Consider the following 18,327-nt stretch of genomic DNA (forward strand, 5'->3'; position numbering starts at 1 on the left):
CCCTTGGAAAGGGAGTCTGATGGTCTAACCACTAGGCTATCACCACTGTACTGTTCAAGTCATAGGTACCTACATAGCATTTTTTTTTATTCCACTACAAGTTAGCCCTTGACTGCAATCTCACCCGGTGGTACTTGATGATGCAGTCTAAGATGGTAGCGGGCTAACCTGTTAGAGAGTATGGTAGTCATACCCCTAATCGGTTTCTACGCTAAATCGCTTTATCTAGACTAAATCGCTTAGTGGCAAGACCAAAGAAAATTCAGAAATTATAAATACCCAAATTACCCCTGCCGGTAATCGAATCCGGGACCTCCTAGTTAATTTCACAGTGCTCACCGAATTAAATATTCATAATTAAATATTTTTATTTATGTATAACGATTTTATTAAGGCTGTTGGGGCTACCTGGACAATGCTGGCGAGAGAGAGAAATAGATGAAAAAGGATGGAGGAGGCCTATGCCCAAAAATGAGCATTTCAATTGCCTTAAAATACCTAACATTGACATACAACGATTTTATAAATGACAAACTAAAATAACAAAAAATAACTAAGATAGTTAATTATTGTATAACATTTTGACATACTCGTACTGACTGAAATTATAATGAATAAATTTATCTATTATTATGTACGACGGAAAATTGTTATAGTTCGAAATAAAGGCTTTATTATTTTTTTTTTTTGACATACCTATTGCGTGTGGGATGTGTATCCTAACGGCCATTCAGTTATATTCCTTAGACTTTGGAAAAATATTAATGTTTGCGGATTTGAATGCCGAACGATGATATTGTAACATCTCGCCCTAGCAGGCTGAGCTATTGTCATGCCCTGATTATATATAAAATAAAACTCAAATTGGAAATATATTTTTTTAAATTAAAATCGGTACAACGTTTGGAGGAATTCAATACCAAAGACATGTACAGAACTATTATATTATACTTATAAAAAGATAGGTACCCAGTAGCCACTATACAGTATGCTAGGAAGTAAATTGAAGCACATTTAATTAATGTTGCGCCGTATTACATGCCGCAAGGACAGTCGTCATAATGTAGGAAGCATCTCGTCGCTCGCCGGCCGCTAGTACTCGACTACGCGCCAAAGAAAACGCAGATTTTCCAATTTTCAATTCCCGGAAAGTTTAATCTTAACAATTTTTTTCAGTGCTGTGTTTTTTTATCTATCAAAGAAATAAATTCGTGTTTGTATCCTCTCTGATCGTTTAAAAATACCGAAAATCATAAGTGTCTCAGTTCTATAAATAATCAACTGTTTTGTTTTCGTGCAAGTGTTTTTATCTGTGTCTGAAGTAATAAAAAAGAAATTAACACATCCTTTACTACGTCTATCGAGGTAAAGTTCTATATTCAAACTGATTTGTGCAAGTGTTTTATTGTAACATTAAATGTAATAAAAAATATATTTAAGTAATGAATAATAAGAGCAAACGTCTCCCGAGATACAGTTCTATATTCAAACTGTTTTTTTCCCAGCCCAATGTTTGATATCTTCACGGAATACATTATAAGAACGAAAATAGATTATGTGGATCATTCAGTATGACTTAGGTTAAGAAGACTGAAAATAAATATCTTTTCAGGGCTTTATTTTTTATTCGAATTTTGAAATTTAGAAAATTATTAATCAAACACGTTTCAAAACCGCACGTCAAATATTATGTAATGAACTGTTTTGATATTCAAGAATGTTTTTAAATTTAGAATGACTCGTTCATATTAAAATAGCGTAAGCGACGAATACAATCTTGAACCGAGCGCTTTTGACGTGGGAATTTATTCAGTGTTTGTAAATACTAATTGAGTGACTGAAAGAACGAATAACTTCACTTAATCCTAAAAATAGTGGGGCTACTAACGATGACCTAAAATCGATGATTTTTGTTCAATAGAAATTATTGTTAAGATTTATCATCCAGCGAGTATTTTAGAACGGGTATTATGTAGGTATATACCGAGAATCAGAGCTATAGTATTTACTGACATTGGCTAAATTAACTCTTCATTATTGACACATAGTATAGATAATCAAAAAAACAAGAAATACGTTTAAAAACATTGGAAATCAAAATAATGGTTTTAAACTATAGACCTTAATATATCTGAATTTTCTTCATTTTAGCATCGATTGATATTAACTATTCATTCTTCCAGCCACTTAAATAATGGTTAAATAGCGTTTGTACGAAGATTTCAAAATGTTGATTTTGAGTTTCAAATTTCGAAAAATATGTTAGTACCTACCAACTTAAACCTACTCATCAAAAGCTTCCAATGTAGGTTTAAATTGTAGACGGTTACTTTGAGTTTTTATATATGTTTTTTGTTTGATACACAGGCAACTTGGAGAGAAAATGTGAAGTAGAAACCCCTTAATGACTGCATTTCAGCAGCCGATATAGTTTGGGAAGAATTGCAAGCCAATGCAAAAGTAAGTCCTACTTTTTGTATGAATGAAGAGTGAGGAAGGTACATCATTTGACGTTGACGACATTTGAGGTTTGACGGCCGACTAGCGCAGTGGGCAGCGACCCTGCTTTCTGAGTCCATGGCCGTGAGTTCGATTCCCACGACTGGAACATGTTTGTGTGATTAACATGAATGTTTTTCAGTGTCTGGGTGTTTATATTTATATTCTAAGTATTTATGTATATCATTCATAATATAAAAGAGCAAGTGTGTGGGTATGTTCCGTATAGGCTCCGAAACGGCAGGCAGAAACTTTCACTGGCACTGGCATACCGCCAAAGCTCTAACCACTAAGCTAACACTGCTTATTGGTACAGGCACCTAAAACCCTACAACAACGAGCCCTTAAGGGACAATTGTAAGGAAAAATTTAATATCGCTAAGTGTGTCGGGCATATTACGCCATAAGTATTAAAATGTGCCGCCGATCTGTCGACGAAAATAATCCACTCCACATCCACTTTATATTCAGGACATGCGTCATTGCTCATGGTTTTGATTCTCCATCGCATTATGAAAGCCTGGTACTTTGTCGTAATTAATGTAGCCGAACCACTGTACCCAGTGGTTCGCCTCAATTTTGGGTCCTTTTCTATTTTTGGTGTATAGAAATGATCTCCCACACCATGTCAGTGACACTTGTGACACTGTACTGTTTGCAGATGATACATCTTTAATTTTCAAGACTGACAGAAGTAAAGACAATTCTGACGATGTAAGCCGTGCTATGTCGCATGTATCTCGCTGGTTTACTGCTAATAACTTAGTTTTGAACGCAAAGAAAACAAAGTGCGTAGAATTTATGTTACCAAATGTAAAGAAAGTTGATAAATAGTAATGATAAATGGAGGATCATTAGAAATGGAGAATTCCACAGTTTTTCTAGAAGTTACCATGGTGTGTAAGCTACAGTGGGTGCCCATATCGGGACACTAGCGGGTAAGCTCAGCTCAGCTGCTTATGCTGTCAGAAAATTTAGACAGTTAACAGATGTTGAAACAGCTAGGCTTGTTCATTTTGCATACTTCCATAGTGTAATGGCGTATGGGATCTTGTTACAGAATAGAGCTGTGCGATCGATATATAAACTTAGGCCATCCATTAGAATCCCTTCGTACCAAATTTAAAGAATTAGGTATACTTACAGTAGCCTCGCAATATATTTATAATATTATAATCTTTATTAAACAAAACATAAGTAATTATAAACAAAAAGTCGATAAAAACAGTCAACTAACTAGAAACGGATATAAATCAGTGATATCTGCATATCGTCTGAGAAAAGAACAGAAATCCTTTGTGGGGATGGGTATATGCTTTTATAACATGATACCGAAGGTAATATTAGATCTACCTTTACCTAAGTTTAAACAATATATTAAAACACATTTAACAAATCGTGATTACTACACGATTGATGAATTCCTTAACGACAAGCCTGATTGGAAGCAGGCCCTCCGCTCTCATCTCGCACAAAACAGAAAAATTCTAAAGATTGTTAAACTTTAAAAGGATGTTGGAAAAGAGCAATCAGCTGAGTTTCTTGCCGGCTCTTCTCAGTGGAATCTGCCTTCCGAACCGGTGGTAGAGTCACTACAAACAGACTGACTTGACGTTTTAAAAGTGCTTATTAATTAGGCCTACTTGAATTAAATGAATTTTGAATTTGAAAATTGACTCCACGGTAATTATTTCAACCAAGGGACGTCAACTGCTGGTTCGAGGCCGGTTGGCGCAGTGCTTTCTGCTTTCTGCGACCAAGGCCATGCGTTCGATTCCCTTTTATGTGTATTACATTAATAAGAATTTCATTAGCTATCTAGTATACATAATAGCTAGATGACGGCGATGTGTCCATTTCGTAGTTCATACATTTATTTATATTTAAAGTTATTTTGTAGAGTTTTTAGTAACTTCTACGGATTTGCTTAATGTCACGTGACGAAGTAATCTTACTAGTCCTACTAATATTATAAATGTGAAAGTGTGGATGTTTCTTACTCATTCATACAAAAATGGCAGATCTGATTTAGATGAAATTCGGCATTCATGTAGGCTTTGACATAGAAAAGAACATAGGCTACCTTTTATCCCGATTACTTAAGTAGTTCCCGAGGGAAAATTGAAAATTCTGAAATCCATGCCGACGAAGTCGCGGTAGAAGTAAGTATTTAATAAATGATGGGTCTCAAAGCGCTGCATTTTCCGAATACCAAACCAAAAGGTGGTAGCATGTTTCTAATAAAGATCCGGTTATTTCGAATTAGAATATGTACGCGAGATAAATTCAACACGATAAAACGTAACTTTTAACCTAAAAAAAAACGCAAAAAAAATTTAATTAGACTTAGAACGTTACTAATACAAAATTTGGAATGCCTTCCTTCTAGGCATATCCTAAGCTATTTCTACCATTTGTTCTAGCTTACTACCTTAGGCTACACAACAACTAACTTAATGGTAGGATAGCAATCAAGCTCTGTTCTTTATTTCAAAAAAAACTATAAGAGAAAATATGTTGCACAAACCTTGTCTATTTTGATTCGAACGAAATCTGACCGTCATTTTTATTTGACACTAAAAGCGTATTACGCACGAAATACTACACATAATATTATGACGTCAATTTTGATGATACGCGTTTAGGTACCTATACAGAATCCCGCACTAGATAACAGATACGTGAGTGCCGTTAATATTTATAAAAATTCAGATCAGATATAGTTTTTTTTGAGGTGTGCTGGCGGCGGATCAGAATACAGTTGTCGCCACCCCTGCTTTTCCCGCTGGTGTCATATTACGAGGCAACTAAAGGAATATAACAAATAACAAGCAGCAGCTGTGCCGTGCACTTCATACATGCACAAATGCACTGCCTATAAAAGGAGGATTTTTGCCGTTTTATGCAATTTTCCTGCTGTATGCATACCCTGGTAAGAAACCCAGTGCACGCCACTGAACAGCAGCGTCCTCTGTGCTACTACTACAAAACCCTCTACTGCGATCACCAACCCGTCTGCCCAGCGTGGTGATAATGGGAAGACCCTTCCCTTAGAAGAGGCCTTTCGTCCAGCACTGTACTGATTTAGGCTATTGACAAATAGAATGGCCTATAATCTTCGGCCTATAAATGTCTGGGTAAAAGACCTCTTTCCTCAGAAGAGAGATCACTTTTGAGCTGACAACTATATCGCTGATCCAGTGACGACGTATAGTCAACCTTGCGACGATGTTCCAAACTTCGACGATTAGCCTTCTAGCACGGCGATCCACCGAATCCAGGGCCGGTAATAGGTTAAAATGATGACTAGGTTATCTTTCCCCATTAATTCCGACCTGTACGGCTAGCATAGGCGCCACGAGAAAGTTATCTCACCCCATTATCTAAAGAAAAAATACGAGATAATTATCTCGTGGCACAAATTTTAGCTCTAGTGGGAATCGAACCCAAGACCTCGTGATCTGTAGTCGAACATGCTAAACAGGCAGTTTAATCCATTAACTTAATTAAAATGTATAAAGTATAATCAAAATGTACAATGCACTCACGATCATATACTAAAAATAACTTTACTATTCAGCATCATAGTAGATAAACGTAAACAAAATAGAGATTCATGCCAACAGTTCCGCGTGTTGTAGCGCAACTTATTTTAGTTAATAATAATAAAAATAACTTTTATTTCGGATAAAATTCTATAGTTTGTGATCACAGTAAGATTATAATATCATTTATTGTTCATCATAACATCAACGCATTACCGGCCCACTACAGAGCACGGGTCTCCATCCACATTGAAAAGGGGTTAAGGCCGTAGTCCACCACGCTGGCCCAGTACGGATTGGTGGACTCCACACCCCTTGAAGAACGCTATGTAGAATTCTCAGGCATTCAGGTTTCCTCACGATGTTTGCCTTCACCGTTGAAGCAAGTGATATTTTAATTACTTAAAATGCACATAGCTTATAAAAGTTTGAGGTGCGTGATGGGATTCGAACTCGGCTCCCCAAAGTTAAATCGAAGTTAAGTCGAAGTTAAGTCGAAGTCCTACCCACTGGGATATCACTGCTTCCATCGTCAAACGATTGACTTTAATATCTGGTTACCATCGACATTCTCCCGCTTAGTACATAGCAAAGAGAACACAATAGTTCACTTACATCGAGAGTACAATAATATTTTAAAATTAGTAGATACAAAATCTCAAAGTGTTTTACAAATGTACTCGTACCATATTATTTAAAAGTAAAAAAAAATTGCGGGTGATTAAAGAAAGATAATACAAATCTTAATATATATAAATCTCCTGTCACGATGTTTGTCCGCGATGGACTCCTAAACTACTTAACCGTATTTAAATTAAATTGGCACACTGTGAGTAGTCTGGTCCAACTTAAGAGATAGGATTATAATTAAAGATCTAAGTTAGATCTTTAATTATAGTCTCAATATTATTTTATTGCAATTTATTTGGCTATAATTAATTGACAGTCACATGTTATATATATATATATATATATATATAAATACTACTATATATATATATCATTCAAGGCTTAGCGATACAGAATACTTTAAAAACAAAATCAAACGCAGACGAAGTCGCGGGCAACAGCTAGTAGTTTTATAAAAATGACGTCACATTAACTTAACTGAACGGTATTTTGTACATGTTCAATAACATTTTTTTTAAATAATGGTAAACTTTTAGTGTTTATGATTATCTCAGGTAAATTATTGTACAGCAGCACTCCCTCGCACAGTATGCTTTTCTTTCCATAATTGGTTCTAGTTTTAGATAGTAAAAATTTAGTTTTACGTTTTCTTAGATAGTTTGTGTATGTTTGTCTTTTATGACGGAGCTCGTGCGGGGAAGCACTACTGCCATCCGTATTTCTGCCGCCAAGCAGCATTGTTGACATGCCGGGGCCGGGGTACCAGTGTAATTAAAATGGGGTAGGGTGATAACCTCAACACAGGAATCCTAGTGCGGAAATCTCAGACTATATCTGTATTCTGTGGCTTACCTTTTTTATGTTTATTTGAATTGAAAAAAACACATAGTGACATATCTATTAAAATTAGAATGCAAGTTTTTTTTTTAACTCGCGAGACTTTAATCAGATGTGATGTGAGTTATTGGCAGTTACAGACGAGGGAACCATCGCTCAACCGTCCGTAAATTGTCGAGCACATCAGCTCGTTTTAGGCGTTTAATACGTGGAGCTACTAATAGTGAGCTAGCAAGACGGTTGGAGTGTTTGGCTAGGCGTTCTTTGTGTATATAGAATGTAAGTAAAAAAAAAAAAGATTCAGGCTTAACCTCAGGTCGATGGTCAAACAGGGGCATGTTGCAGGAGGTGGTTGGAATGATGGTTTAGTCCGTATATTAATTACTACTGTAAAAAAATATAACTTTAAAAAAACCCAAATTCTTTTGTTTTTAACTCAACACCACAAAATTCTTATAGATGAATCTTCAAGTTTAATCATCAAATTTTTTTTTAGACAAGTTATATGTTCTTGGGAGAACCATAACGCGAGCTACAATAGGCACATCGCCATCTGTCGACACAAAAGTAAACTAAATCGCTTCAATTATAGGCACTGTGTTTATTTGCATGTTTACAGTAACAACATGGCACTGCCGATGCTGAGGCGTTGCTGCGGATGTCTCTCTTTAGAAAAAGGTTGTCTAGTCCTGTCTATCCTGTCAACTGTAAGTATATTTTTCAAGTAATATTCTCGCTTTCTATGTATAAATAACTTAAATTTAAATATTCCAATATCACAAGTTGAGGAAAATTTGAACATAATAACTAAAACAAACAAAAATGAACATAAAAATAAGCCCTATGTTCATCAGTGCACGTCAGCAAGCTGTAATGATATTGATGAATTCGAAAATTCAAAATTCATTCATTTCAAGTAGGCTTAGGTACTCTACTTTAAAGCACTTTTGTAACGCCAAGTCTATCTGTTTGTAGTGATTCTTCCACCGGTTCGGAAGATTCTACCAAGAAGAAGAAGCTGGCAAGAAACTTAGCAGTTGCTTTTTTCCAACAATTTACATTTTAACATTCGTTTTCCTTCTTGTGAGAGATGAAAGCTGAGCCGGATGCTTCCAAGCAACTTTGTATTTAAGAAATTCATCAATTGTATAGGGACCTCGCTGTAATAAATTTGTTTTAACATATTCTTTAAACTTATGCATTGGTGGGTTCAAAAATACCTTAGGAATCATATTATAAAAGCGTACACTCGATCTCACGAATTACTTCTGTACCTTTCGATATGCAGATGCCACTAATTTATGACCATTTCTGAACAACTTTCTGGTTTCATGATGAACTTATGGTAACATTTCAATTACAGTTATGCTGTATAGCGTACATCATAGCGGGCTCATGGTATTTACCGCAAAACCATGAGAGGAAGCCCGAAGATAACTTGATCTCTATGACCATTGTGATGTTTGGTACACTCTCTGCGATCAGTAATATAGTGGCGCTGATGGGGGTTACTCTAGTAAGTATTTTTTGATTTGAAAAATCTATTGGCGGAGGGTAAACCTGATTTTTGGCCTGGCGACACAGGCCGTGGCGACGCATCGCCACGCTATATGATTGAATTTTTGTATTACGTATGTAACAATAAAAATGATGTTGATGAATGTATTTTGTAATAAACAGTCATTATTAGCCGACTTACAAAAAGGAGTGGTTATCCATTTGGTTGCATTTTTTTTTTAATTTGTGTAACAAATATATAATACTTTATCTTTTCATTGTGCAATTTCCGCAATAACTTACGGAGGAAAAATCGATGTTTCACATCTGCCAGGCGTCCCGTGACGGCTCACACGTTTTTTTTCTACTTTTTACTTCTTTTTTTAAAGTTATAGTAGACGAGCCAGACAGATGGCCCAAATGGTAAGTGAATAACAATCAGGTATAAACAGAGGCATGCAAAGAACACGTCCTCTAAAATGCCGTTGTACCAGTTATTACACTGGCAACCACACCCTGGAATGGCAGAAGTAAACAGTAGTACGTCGCTGGAGGAGTATCTTTACGAAGTGCTTTTCTTCCTATTTTTTAACACGCAATGATCTGTTATCGCGCTGAGCCTCTAGCTTCTGTTTTCCCCAGCACCTGTAATATGTGTACCTTCAAACGATGATGGGTATATGCTCTAAATCTTCACTCCTACGGGAGGAGAGACCTGAGGCATCGGAGGGATTGCTAATAGGCTGAAGATGATGATGAATTGTTTGAAATCCCACTTCTGATGTTGGAGTTTAGTTAAAATGAAGTTAATTCGTGATTCAACTATATAGTTTTATTTCTCAAGGTGTTTTTAATCATAAATCATCATGATTTTGACGTAATTTTTTAGTTTTTTTATGTAGAAACAGGAATTTGTCATTTTTTAATTTTTTATACGCCAGGTTTGAAATATACCAAAATGTATATAAGAAACTACTTACTCACGATTTTTTACCAGTCTACAAGATAATGTTGCAGCCATTGTTACTGTGGTATCATTATCCTATCATTAAGAAACTATTGTCACAGAATAAGTATGACAACGATTCAGTCGTTCACCAAACGCTTTTGTTAATGTTCACAGATTTATGTCATACTACATTATGAAAAAGTAGGTCATTAACAGAAGAACGGTAAGTATTGAGTTGGGTTGACTAAAAATAAAACGATAAAAATATACAAGTCGTAAACGAAATGAGTACTTATATTAAAAATTGTCGATACAGAATATGAATCCAAAATCTACTAAGATAGCTTTGACATCATACGATAAATAATGAACTTAACTTTAATTTTCCATTTTTCTATTGTCCTCAATTTAAACTTAAATTTCGGAAAAAAGAAATGGAATGAGTTTGTTTCCTTAGCATGGAGGTTTATCGCCAGGACTAAAAAAGAACAGTCAGGAATATTTCGCATTTATAATATTGGTATTGTCAAAAATCCTACAAAAAGGAATAAACGATATTTCAACATGGCTTAAGAAATGGCGAATCAAGGCTAATGAAACGAAGTCAATAAATGTCAACTTCACCTTAAAAAAGGGTATATGCCCACCAGTAACGCTTAATAACGTCGAAATTCCACGAGCAGATTATGTTAGATACTTGGGTTTACACCTGGACAAGCGACTTACATGGCAAAAGCACATCTTTACCAAACGCAAACAGCTGGGACTGCAAATACGGAAGTACTATTGGTTAATTGGTCGCCGTTCGCAACTATCAATGAACAACAAACTTCTTTTGTACAATGTTATGCTTAAACCAATCTGGACTTATGGTATCCAATTGTGGGGGACCGCCTCTCATTCCAACATTGAAATCGTGCAGAGATTCCAGAATAAAATGATACGAATGGTAACCGACGCTCCATGGTACGTGACAAACGAACAACTGCATCACGACCTTCAAGTATATACTGTCAAACAAGAAATTCTGCGTCATACGAAAACCTACAAAGAAAGGATCATAAACCACCCAAATCGCTTAGCGAAAGTCTTGATGGATGAAACTCGCGCATCTCGTCGACTTAAACGGAAAATGCCCCAAGACATACTTAAACAATAAAGTAAAGTAGGATGTGACCCTAGTCGCATTCCGAGCATGTCATGACAAGTCCCGACCTACCAACTACTTAATGTCCCCCAGTATGTGACAGATCGTAGTGAATAAAAAGACAAAAAAAAAAGTAGTAAGTAGTAAGGATAACGAAATAGACATAGTATTTATTTATTCCGACGCATAAATATTATAGATTCTGTTAGGAGACCCGTGCCCTGCAGCATTAGGTAAAACGTTTGCTAGTTCACTATCGAGGAGTCGAATGGAAATAGTTGAACATGGGAGTATAATGTACCTTATTTGCACGCAATTAAAGTTGAAATTTGCTTAAATTTCTAAACCTTGGGCTTTTAACAGAAGGTTTGTAAACAAAAACCTCATGTACAAGATTTACGACTCAAAAAACCAGAGTAGTAGGTCCATTTTACTTTGGCGATACAGAGTTTAATATTCGAAAACGACTGCTCGATTGCGAGCAACCAAATCTTGTACCAAGGCTACAGATTATTAAACCATTGGTGATATGCTAAAGAGAACTAATCATTGCATGACCAGCGCAGTGAAATTCCCTCATCTCATTCCAGCGTCGACCAGGCTGCCTGCAACTGTCTCTGCTGTTCAACTCTGTGTTCATCCTGTGTATCTTCCTGGTGGCGGTGGTGACCTGCCTCTTCAGCCCCGAGTTGGAGCCATACATACAGCAGCCTGGATATCTGGCACTCATCATCATACTTATCATTGCTAAAGCAGGTAAAACAATTTTTGTAAACTATCTGATGCTCAAAGTCAAAGTCAGATATTTCTTTATTCAAATAGGCAAATAGATGGCACTTTTGATGCGTAAATGATATGTAAAATATGACATAGAAGTGAATTAATGGCGATAACTAAATTCGTCAACTTAAAACTAAAGCTACCAGGGGTTCCAAAGGCGCCCTAATCTAGGAAGAAGCCCATAACAAACTTAGCCGGTTGTTTTTGTTTTTGCTATCACCATCTCACAACTAATAAAGGAGCAACCTGGTTAAAGCAATAGTTTACACCCAAGCATTTTTATAGTTGACGTAGTCCTTGATATTATTATGGGACTTTTCTATAAGCTTACGTTTAACACAAACTTTAAACTCGCGTCTGCGTCCGCGATTATTTCGGTTTTTTCACGAATTCTGTGGTAACCGTTCGTTTTTCTAGGATAAAAAACCTGTTATTAGTTTTAAGTCAATCAATCTGTTAACTAGTTAGTATCTACAACTGTTGGTTTTCCAATTAAAGAAAAAATAAAATAAAAAAATAAAAAAGTAGCCTACTACTACTAACTATATACAAATATGCATTATTAAGATGATTGGTTGCTTAGCTAGAGCGTAAACAAACAAACATACTTTTGCATTTAAATTATCAGAAAGGTTAAGTAAGTATATTATATAACCCTTTAGTTATGGTATGATATGGCCTTATCTGATTTTTGTGTACAATACAACGATTTGATTTGATGTAAATTCCATTTTGGACGGCCGATTGGCGCAGTTTGCAGCGACCCTGCTTTCTGAGTCCAAGGCCGTGGGTTCGATTCTCACTACTGGAAAATGTTTGTGTGATGAGCATGAATGTATTTCAGTGTCTGGGTGTTTATATGTATATTCTAAGTATTTATGTATATTATTTATAAAAAATATTCATCAGTCATCTTAGTACAAACTTGTCTTATAGATAATTATAATATCTTATAAACTAGATTAATAAATAATAAATAATAAATAAAACTATTAGTGTGAAAACATAAATTAAAACAAACAAAAAGTAAAAAGAGATTTAGAAAGTATACTAAATAACTCTTTAGTTACAAGGTCGTGAAATGACCAGATTTTTGTACACATTGTAAACAATACAACGATGTGATTCGATGTTATTTCTATTTTTCCCAACATGTCTTATAGCTAATTATAATATCTTATTAAAATATGAAAAATATAAAAAAAAACTTTTAGTGTGATGAAATAAATGAAAACAAACAACAAGTAGAAATACATTTTCTTAATGTACACCACTGTACTTGTACGCCACTACGAAGTTAAGAAGATTAAAAGAAGAATACAAAGACGGCAGTAGAATACAAAAGCTACTTGGCAGCAGAAATAAGCATGGCAGTTGAACTTCCCCGGAAAAGCTCTATCACAAAAACCTTTTCTATTACTACTTATACACAGCTATTAAACAATTATTTAATTTACATCTCTTTCTTTTATTTCAGTATACTACGCATATTACCTGATCGTCGTTAACAGCCTCTACAGAAAAATGAAGATGTACAACGATACCGCTTTGCCAATGTAGAAAAGTTTTCTATACAATCAAAGTTTATAGATGACTTGTCTATACATCTGAAGTTTATGGAAAACTTGTCATTAAAATCGACGTTTATAGAAGAATAATTGTCTGTACATTCGAAGTTTATAGAAGACTTGTCTATGCAATAAACCTTATAGAAGAATACTTGTCTATGCAATCGAAATTTATAGAACACTTGTCTATACAATCGAAGTTTATAGATTAATTGTATAAACAATCGATGTTCTTGTGTAGAAGACTGCTGCTTCATCAAAGCATTGTGATCCAATACGCTTTTTATTTGTATATTGTAAAAGTATGTACTTTTAGTTTTGTATGTGGAGAATAAAATGTCGGCTGATATTGCTAAATATTTTTCTATTATACAAAGTGTAAATTAAAACCAAAATAATACTTCACATGCTTTTTTATTACTGTCTCGGAGACTTATCTGTGAAACCTAAAACCTAATAGCTTTGGGTAAGCCATAGTTTTTACTGAAAGAAAACAGATACAGAACTAACATCAAATGCAAAATTAAAATCATGTGACTCCTGTCACTTTATTAGGTACGCGTCGCGTAGCGTAGGTACTATGCGCGTGTCGGTCTTTGATCTTCAATAGGGTTGCCATAAGAAAACACTTAGAATGCTTTGAATATGTTTGTATGGAATAATAAATATGCTTCTTTTGATTGAATTTTTTTACAGGGCGATTTCTTAGGAAATTTAGTTTATGCATCCTTCGACATTATTTCGTAATTGGAATTGGAATTGGAAACGTAGGTTTCAGAATGCTGACCTTCTTGGCGCAGCGGTGAGCGCTAGTTGTAGTAAGTCCTGGGTTCGGTCCCATTCAGCATTCCGGTACGATGTCGCGCAGAAACCGATTAGGGGTATGGGTTTCATATAACTGCCATACCTGATTCATGGTTATCTAGTTACCAACTTAGACTGCATCATCAAAAATGAACCTTTCACAGTGGCTAGCTAGGTATCAATTGAGATACAGAATAACGTAGGAAGTCTCAAGTAAACTACCGTGCCATAAAAGTTAGCGATAGCGTAACGTCGAGACACGTCAATAAAACAATAAAAATAAAGTTGTTTTATTTCCATTTATTTTGCAATATTAAATTTATAACCAAGCGATTGTACAACAGTCAGAAACATCAAATGCTCGATGGAATTAATTGTTTTATGAATTTCACATTTTTGTAAATAATTAATATGACAACATTTAAAGCATTAACAATAATTGATAGTTTAGTTTTGCAAAATTTATAAGTATTTTCGAGCCAAGATCAAACCCCCATAACACCTCGGTGGATATGAAGTAACATTAGAAACTAAGTGTAAACGCTTTTCAACCAAGATTGAGTGCCTAGGTCTCCCCGTAACTTTATGAAAGTTCTAAAGTAATTTCATATCCACCAAGATACCACTGCAGATCTGGATAGCACAGCAGGCCTCCCGCAGTGGCGTGCTAAACGCGTCATACGAGCCGCCAATCAAAGGACTGGCTCAAACTGGGCTTCTTGTGATTGGTTGTCGACTTGCATCCCTGGTTTGATCTTAGCTCTATGTGAAGTTTGTCACATACTAGTACCGAGTTAACTGACAGTAAGAGGCAAATAAAAAAGAGAAAAAAAACACTTTCGCTTATGGTGGGCATACCATACTTTCGATCCAAGATAATCACCGGGCTGTAATACTCGGGGGATTAAAAAAAAACAGTCACAATTTTTCTAATCTCAGCAAAATTAAGACGGAAATAGGATTCATTTTTAACCAGTGAAAACGAATGATACCCGCGGGATTTTTAAACATTGGAAATCATGCGGTACGGTTAGTAAAAACATAAGATTATGCAAATTTTAATGCTTAATATTAGGACTGTTTCAGGCTTGTTCGCTAACTTTTTAACAAAAGTTTTTATGCCCCCAAAGAAACCCCATTGTTTTTTCGAGATAAAAAAAAAACTCAACGCAGAGTATCGGTTATAAGTATACTTAATTTCATTTAAATCCGTTCAACGGTTTTTGCTTTGCGCGAACAAAGAGAAAAAAATGTAAACAAAATCGTTTTGTGTTCTACTTATATCTATATCAAAACTTCCTTGAATCAAAATTTTCAAAATACGTTACAGAAATCATCCAGTTACAGTCTTTTTATAATTTAAATTATGAATGGAGGCGGTAAAAATAAACAGTTCTAGTATGTATCAAACCCAAATATTTTATATCAAAGTGTTTGAGGAAACTTATTAGTATTAATATAAATAGATTCATTGTAAAGGAGTACATTCATCACAAAGGGATATACTATAATAGGTATTGTATACCTCAAACTTCTAGATATGTAACAGGATATAAGAAGTTTTATTAGTTAGTAAATTTATGTAGTTTTAATTGTTCCGGATATTAATAAGGTAGGTATAATAAATATTATAGTTTAATTTTTAACCGCCAAAGGAATGTCTTACCCGTGTATACATTGTTAAAATATATAAACTACTTATTTGTTACTGTTGGAAAATGTAGTCACAGGGATAAAATAAGAAATATCACTATTAAGTAGTTTACTTTGCTCACGTATTATTTATCAAAAAATTCTTACTTTTTTATAATAATAAATAATAATAATATCAATTTATTTATGAACTATTAAAAGCGTTTTTTAAATACAATTTCACGCGTAGGTAAATTATATGTAGGATATACAACGTGTAACCGAATTACAAAATACTGTTGAAGAGTGAATAAATATATTTCATAAGGAATCACCGTGTAATAATATATAAATGAAAAGTGTTTACTTAGGACATCCCTATCGAAGATAAAAGACCGACACGCGCATAGTACCTATGCTACGCGAAGTGTTCCTAAAAGTGACAGTAGTCACTTGATTTTAATTTTGCGTGCGATGTTAGTTCTGTATTGGATTCCTTTCGTAAAAACTATGCCAGTGGTTAACTCAGAAACTAAAAGCATTTCGGTTCCACAGATAAGTCTCGGAATCTCTTAAGCTATTTCAGTTTTCATTTACACGTTGTATACATACAACCATTTCTATTTTAACTTATAATAAATAAGTATTTTTGATCTAAGACGGATCTCCTTTTACAAAGTCATTCCTTCGGCTTTTATAGAGGACAGATAGGTAATAGACACGATCTATGAACTAATTAAAGCGAAGGACGTCTTATTGTCGTAATTTTTTTAATTATTTTTGTGTCTACACATTAACATACAGACATTTAAAACTTTAATTACACCTAACAATAACACAGAAACACCGATGTTATATATTTTGGTATGAAATTTCATATCGATATCAGGCTAGTTAGTTTCGAAATCATTGACGTTCGAATTCACTTGTTATTAGCTTGCTAACTGCGATTGATGATTGCTAATAAAAATTTAATATTTATTATAACATAAAAAATGTATTTTCACGGCGGCTACGTGTATAAAAAAATTAAATAGAAATATATTTTGTGCGCTAAATTTCCGAGAGATGAATTATCGCACTCATATTTCACTAAATTTCACAACTATATTTAATTGAATTTAATTCAACATAAAACTTAATTGACAAATCTAAAAGTAGTATATTAAGCAAATTAAATTTACATATTTTAGACTGTCAATTTAGTGTAGTCTAAAGATTTGGGAACAACTGAATTTGCACTATTATCGCAGTAAAATTTCCCAGAATTTTCATTTTATTTGAATATATGATGCTACATTCACATGGTAACGATAATACTTATAACGCATGATGGCTAATTCATACCCAGCCGCAAAATTTTCAAAATGGTTTACCACATAAACGCACGATAAAGATTTCGTTGCGAAACTTTATTATTAAATGTATTTTCAATAATTGAATACGTATACAGGGAAAATAAGATTAATTTTAATTGGTTCCGTTTGAATATTTTGACTAAGAAAAATATATTAAAACGATATAATTGGTTTTATTGAAACTAAACAAATCGATTCTGTAAATATGCAAACATTTTTAAATATTTATCATCTCATACAATAAAATACGCAGGAACAGATTATGTATTTACATAATCTGTGAAATTTTTTTACTAAAAATATCTTAGTATTTTAATTATTGCTTTATATTAATCTAAAATATTTAGTTATTTTAGATTAATATAAAGCAATCTTTAGGTAGTTATTTTTTTTAATCGGTAGTCCATAAACTTATTTGTCCCAGTGCCAACGGAGCTGTTATCGCGTGTAAAATGTTAGCAACTAGCAGTTCGACTGATATTTCACGTATGATGTCATCAGTTTAAATTTGACCACCGGGCCAGATATGTTTGTTATACCTGCTATGCCCAAATGCTAATCTAAACTGTCTCATTTTAATGCTCTGCCCACGCTTTCAAACTTTTTCTTGTGGTAAAGGGTAGCCTACATTAAAATTCGTCAATTTAGAGTTTTATTGTATACAATAACATTGGTAATACGTACATAAAATATGCGAATTTTAGCAATTATCAACATATTTTTCAGTTGTTTTTATTCGATTAGTAAGTACGTAACGTTATTTACGTTTAGGTTTATATATAAATATACCTACATAGAAGAAAACTTGAAAAATATATATTTACAGAAGAGTACATAATTGAAAATGTATTCGTGTAGGCAAGTTTATATTAATTAAAATTAATATTAGAAATATTACTTTAAGTTTATAAAAATACAATAAATGCAAAATTTACTGTTATAATATAAATATTCCTTTCGATTATTTTATGTTAGAGTATATTAATAGAAAATGTATAAGAAAGGATTATTAAATAGGTATTCCAAAAAAATAAAACCTCGTAAAAATATAATTCTCTGAAAAGTTTAGTAAAATTGATTA

General features: G+C 34.0%; 1 protein-coding gene across 3 annotated transcripts; it reads left to right on the plus strand.

Moving 5' to 3' along the window:
• Positions 1-1,076: 1,076 nt before the first annotated feature.
• LOC120631718 lies at positions 1,077-13,857 on the plus strand. Of its 3 annotated transcripts, XM_039901398.1 has the most exons (6): positions 1,077-1,365; positions 2,368-2,460; positions 8,131-8,218; positions 8,875-9,027; positions 11,695-11,860; positions 13,362-13,857. In XM_039901398.1, exons 2-6 carry the CDS (start codon positions 2,453-2,455, stop codon positions 13,442-13,444), a joined length of 498 nt encoding a protein of 165 aa, XP_039757332.1. In that variant the 5' UTR covers positions 1,077-1,365; positions 2,368-2,452; the 3' UTR covers positions 13,445-13,857. The 3 variants fall into 3 exon arrangements, with proteins under 3 accessions (XP_039757332.1, XP_039757333.1, XP_039757334.1); XM_039901399.1 differs by lacking the exons at positions 1,077-1,365; positions 2,368-2,460 and adding an exon at positions 3,387-3,437; XM_039901400.1 differs by lacking the exons at positions 1,077-1,365; positions 2,368-2,460 and adding an exon at positions 7,211-7,228.
• The last annotated feature ends 4,470 nt before the right edge of the window (positions 13,858-18,327 follow it).

This window comes from Pararge aegeria, chromosome 18 (genome assembly GCF_905163445.1).
Source record: "Pararge aegeria chromosome 18, ilParAegt1.1, whole genome shotgun sequence".
In the NCBI taxonomy this organism is placed as follows: domain Eukaryota; kingdom Metazoa; phylum Arthropoda; class Insecta; order Lepidoptera; family Nymphalidae; genus Pararge; species Pararge aegeria.

What these genes read in the sequence shown, in the direction of transcription:
- LOC120631718 (XM_039901398.1), top strand. An exon ending in CGCTGATGGGGGTTACTCTA is followed by an intron (nt 9,028 to 11,694) that starts GTAAGTATTTTT and finishes ATCTCATTCCAG; the next exon opens with CGTCGACCAGGCTGCCTGCA. An exon ending in ACTTATCATTGCTAAAGCAG is followed by an intron (nt 11,861 to 13,361) that starts GTAAAACAATTT and finishes CTTTTATTTCAG; the next exon opens with TATACTACGCATATTACCTG.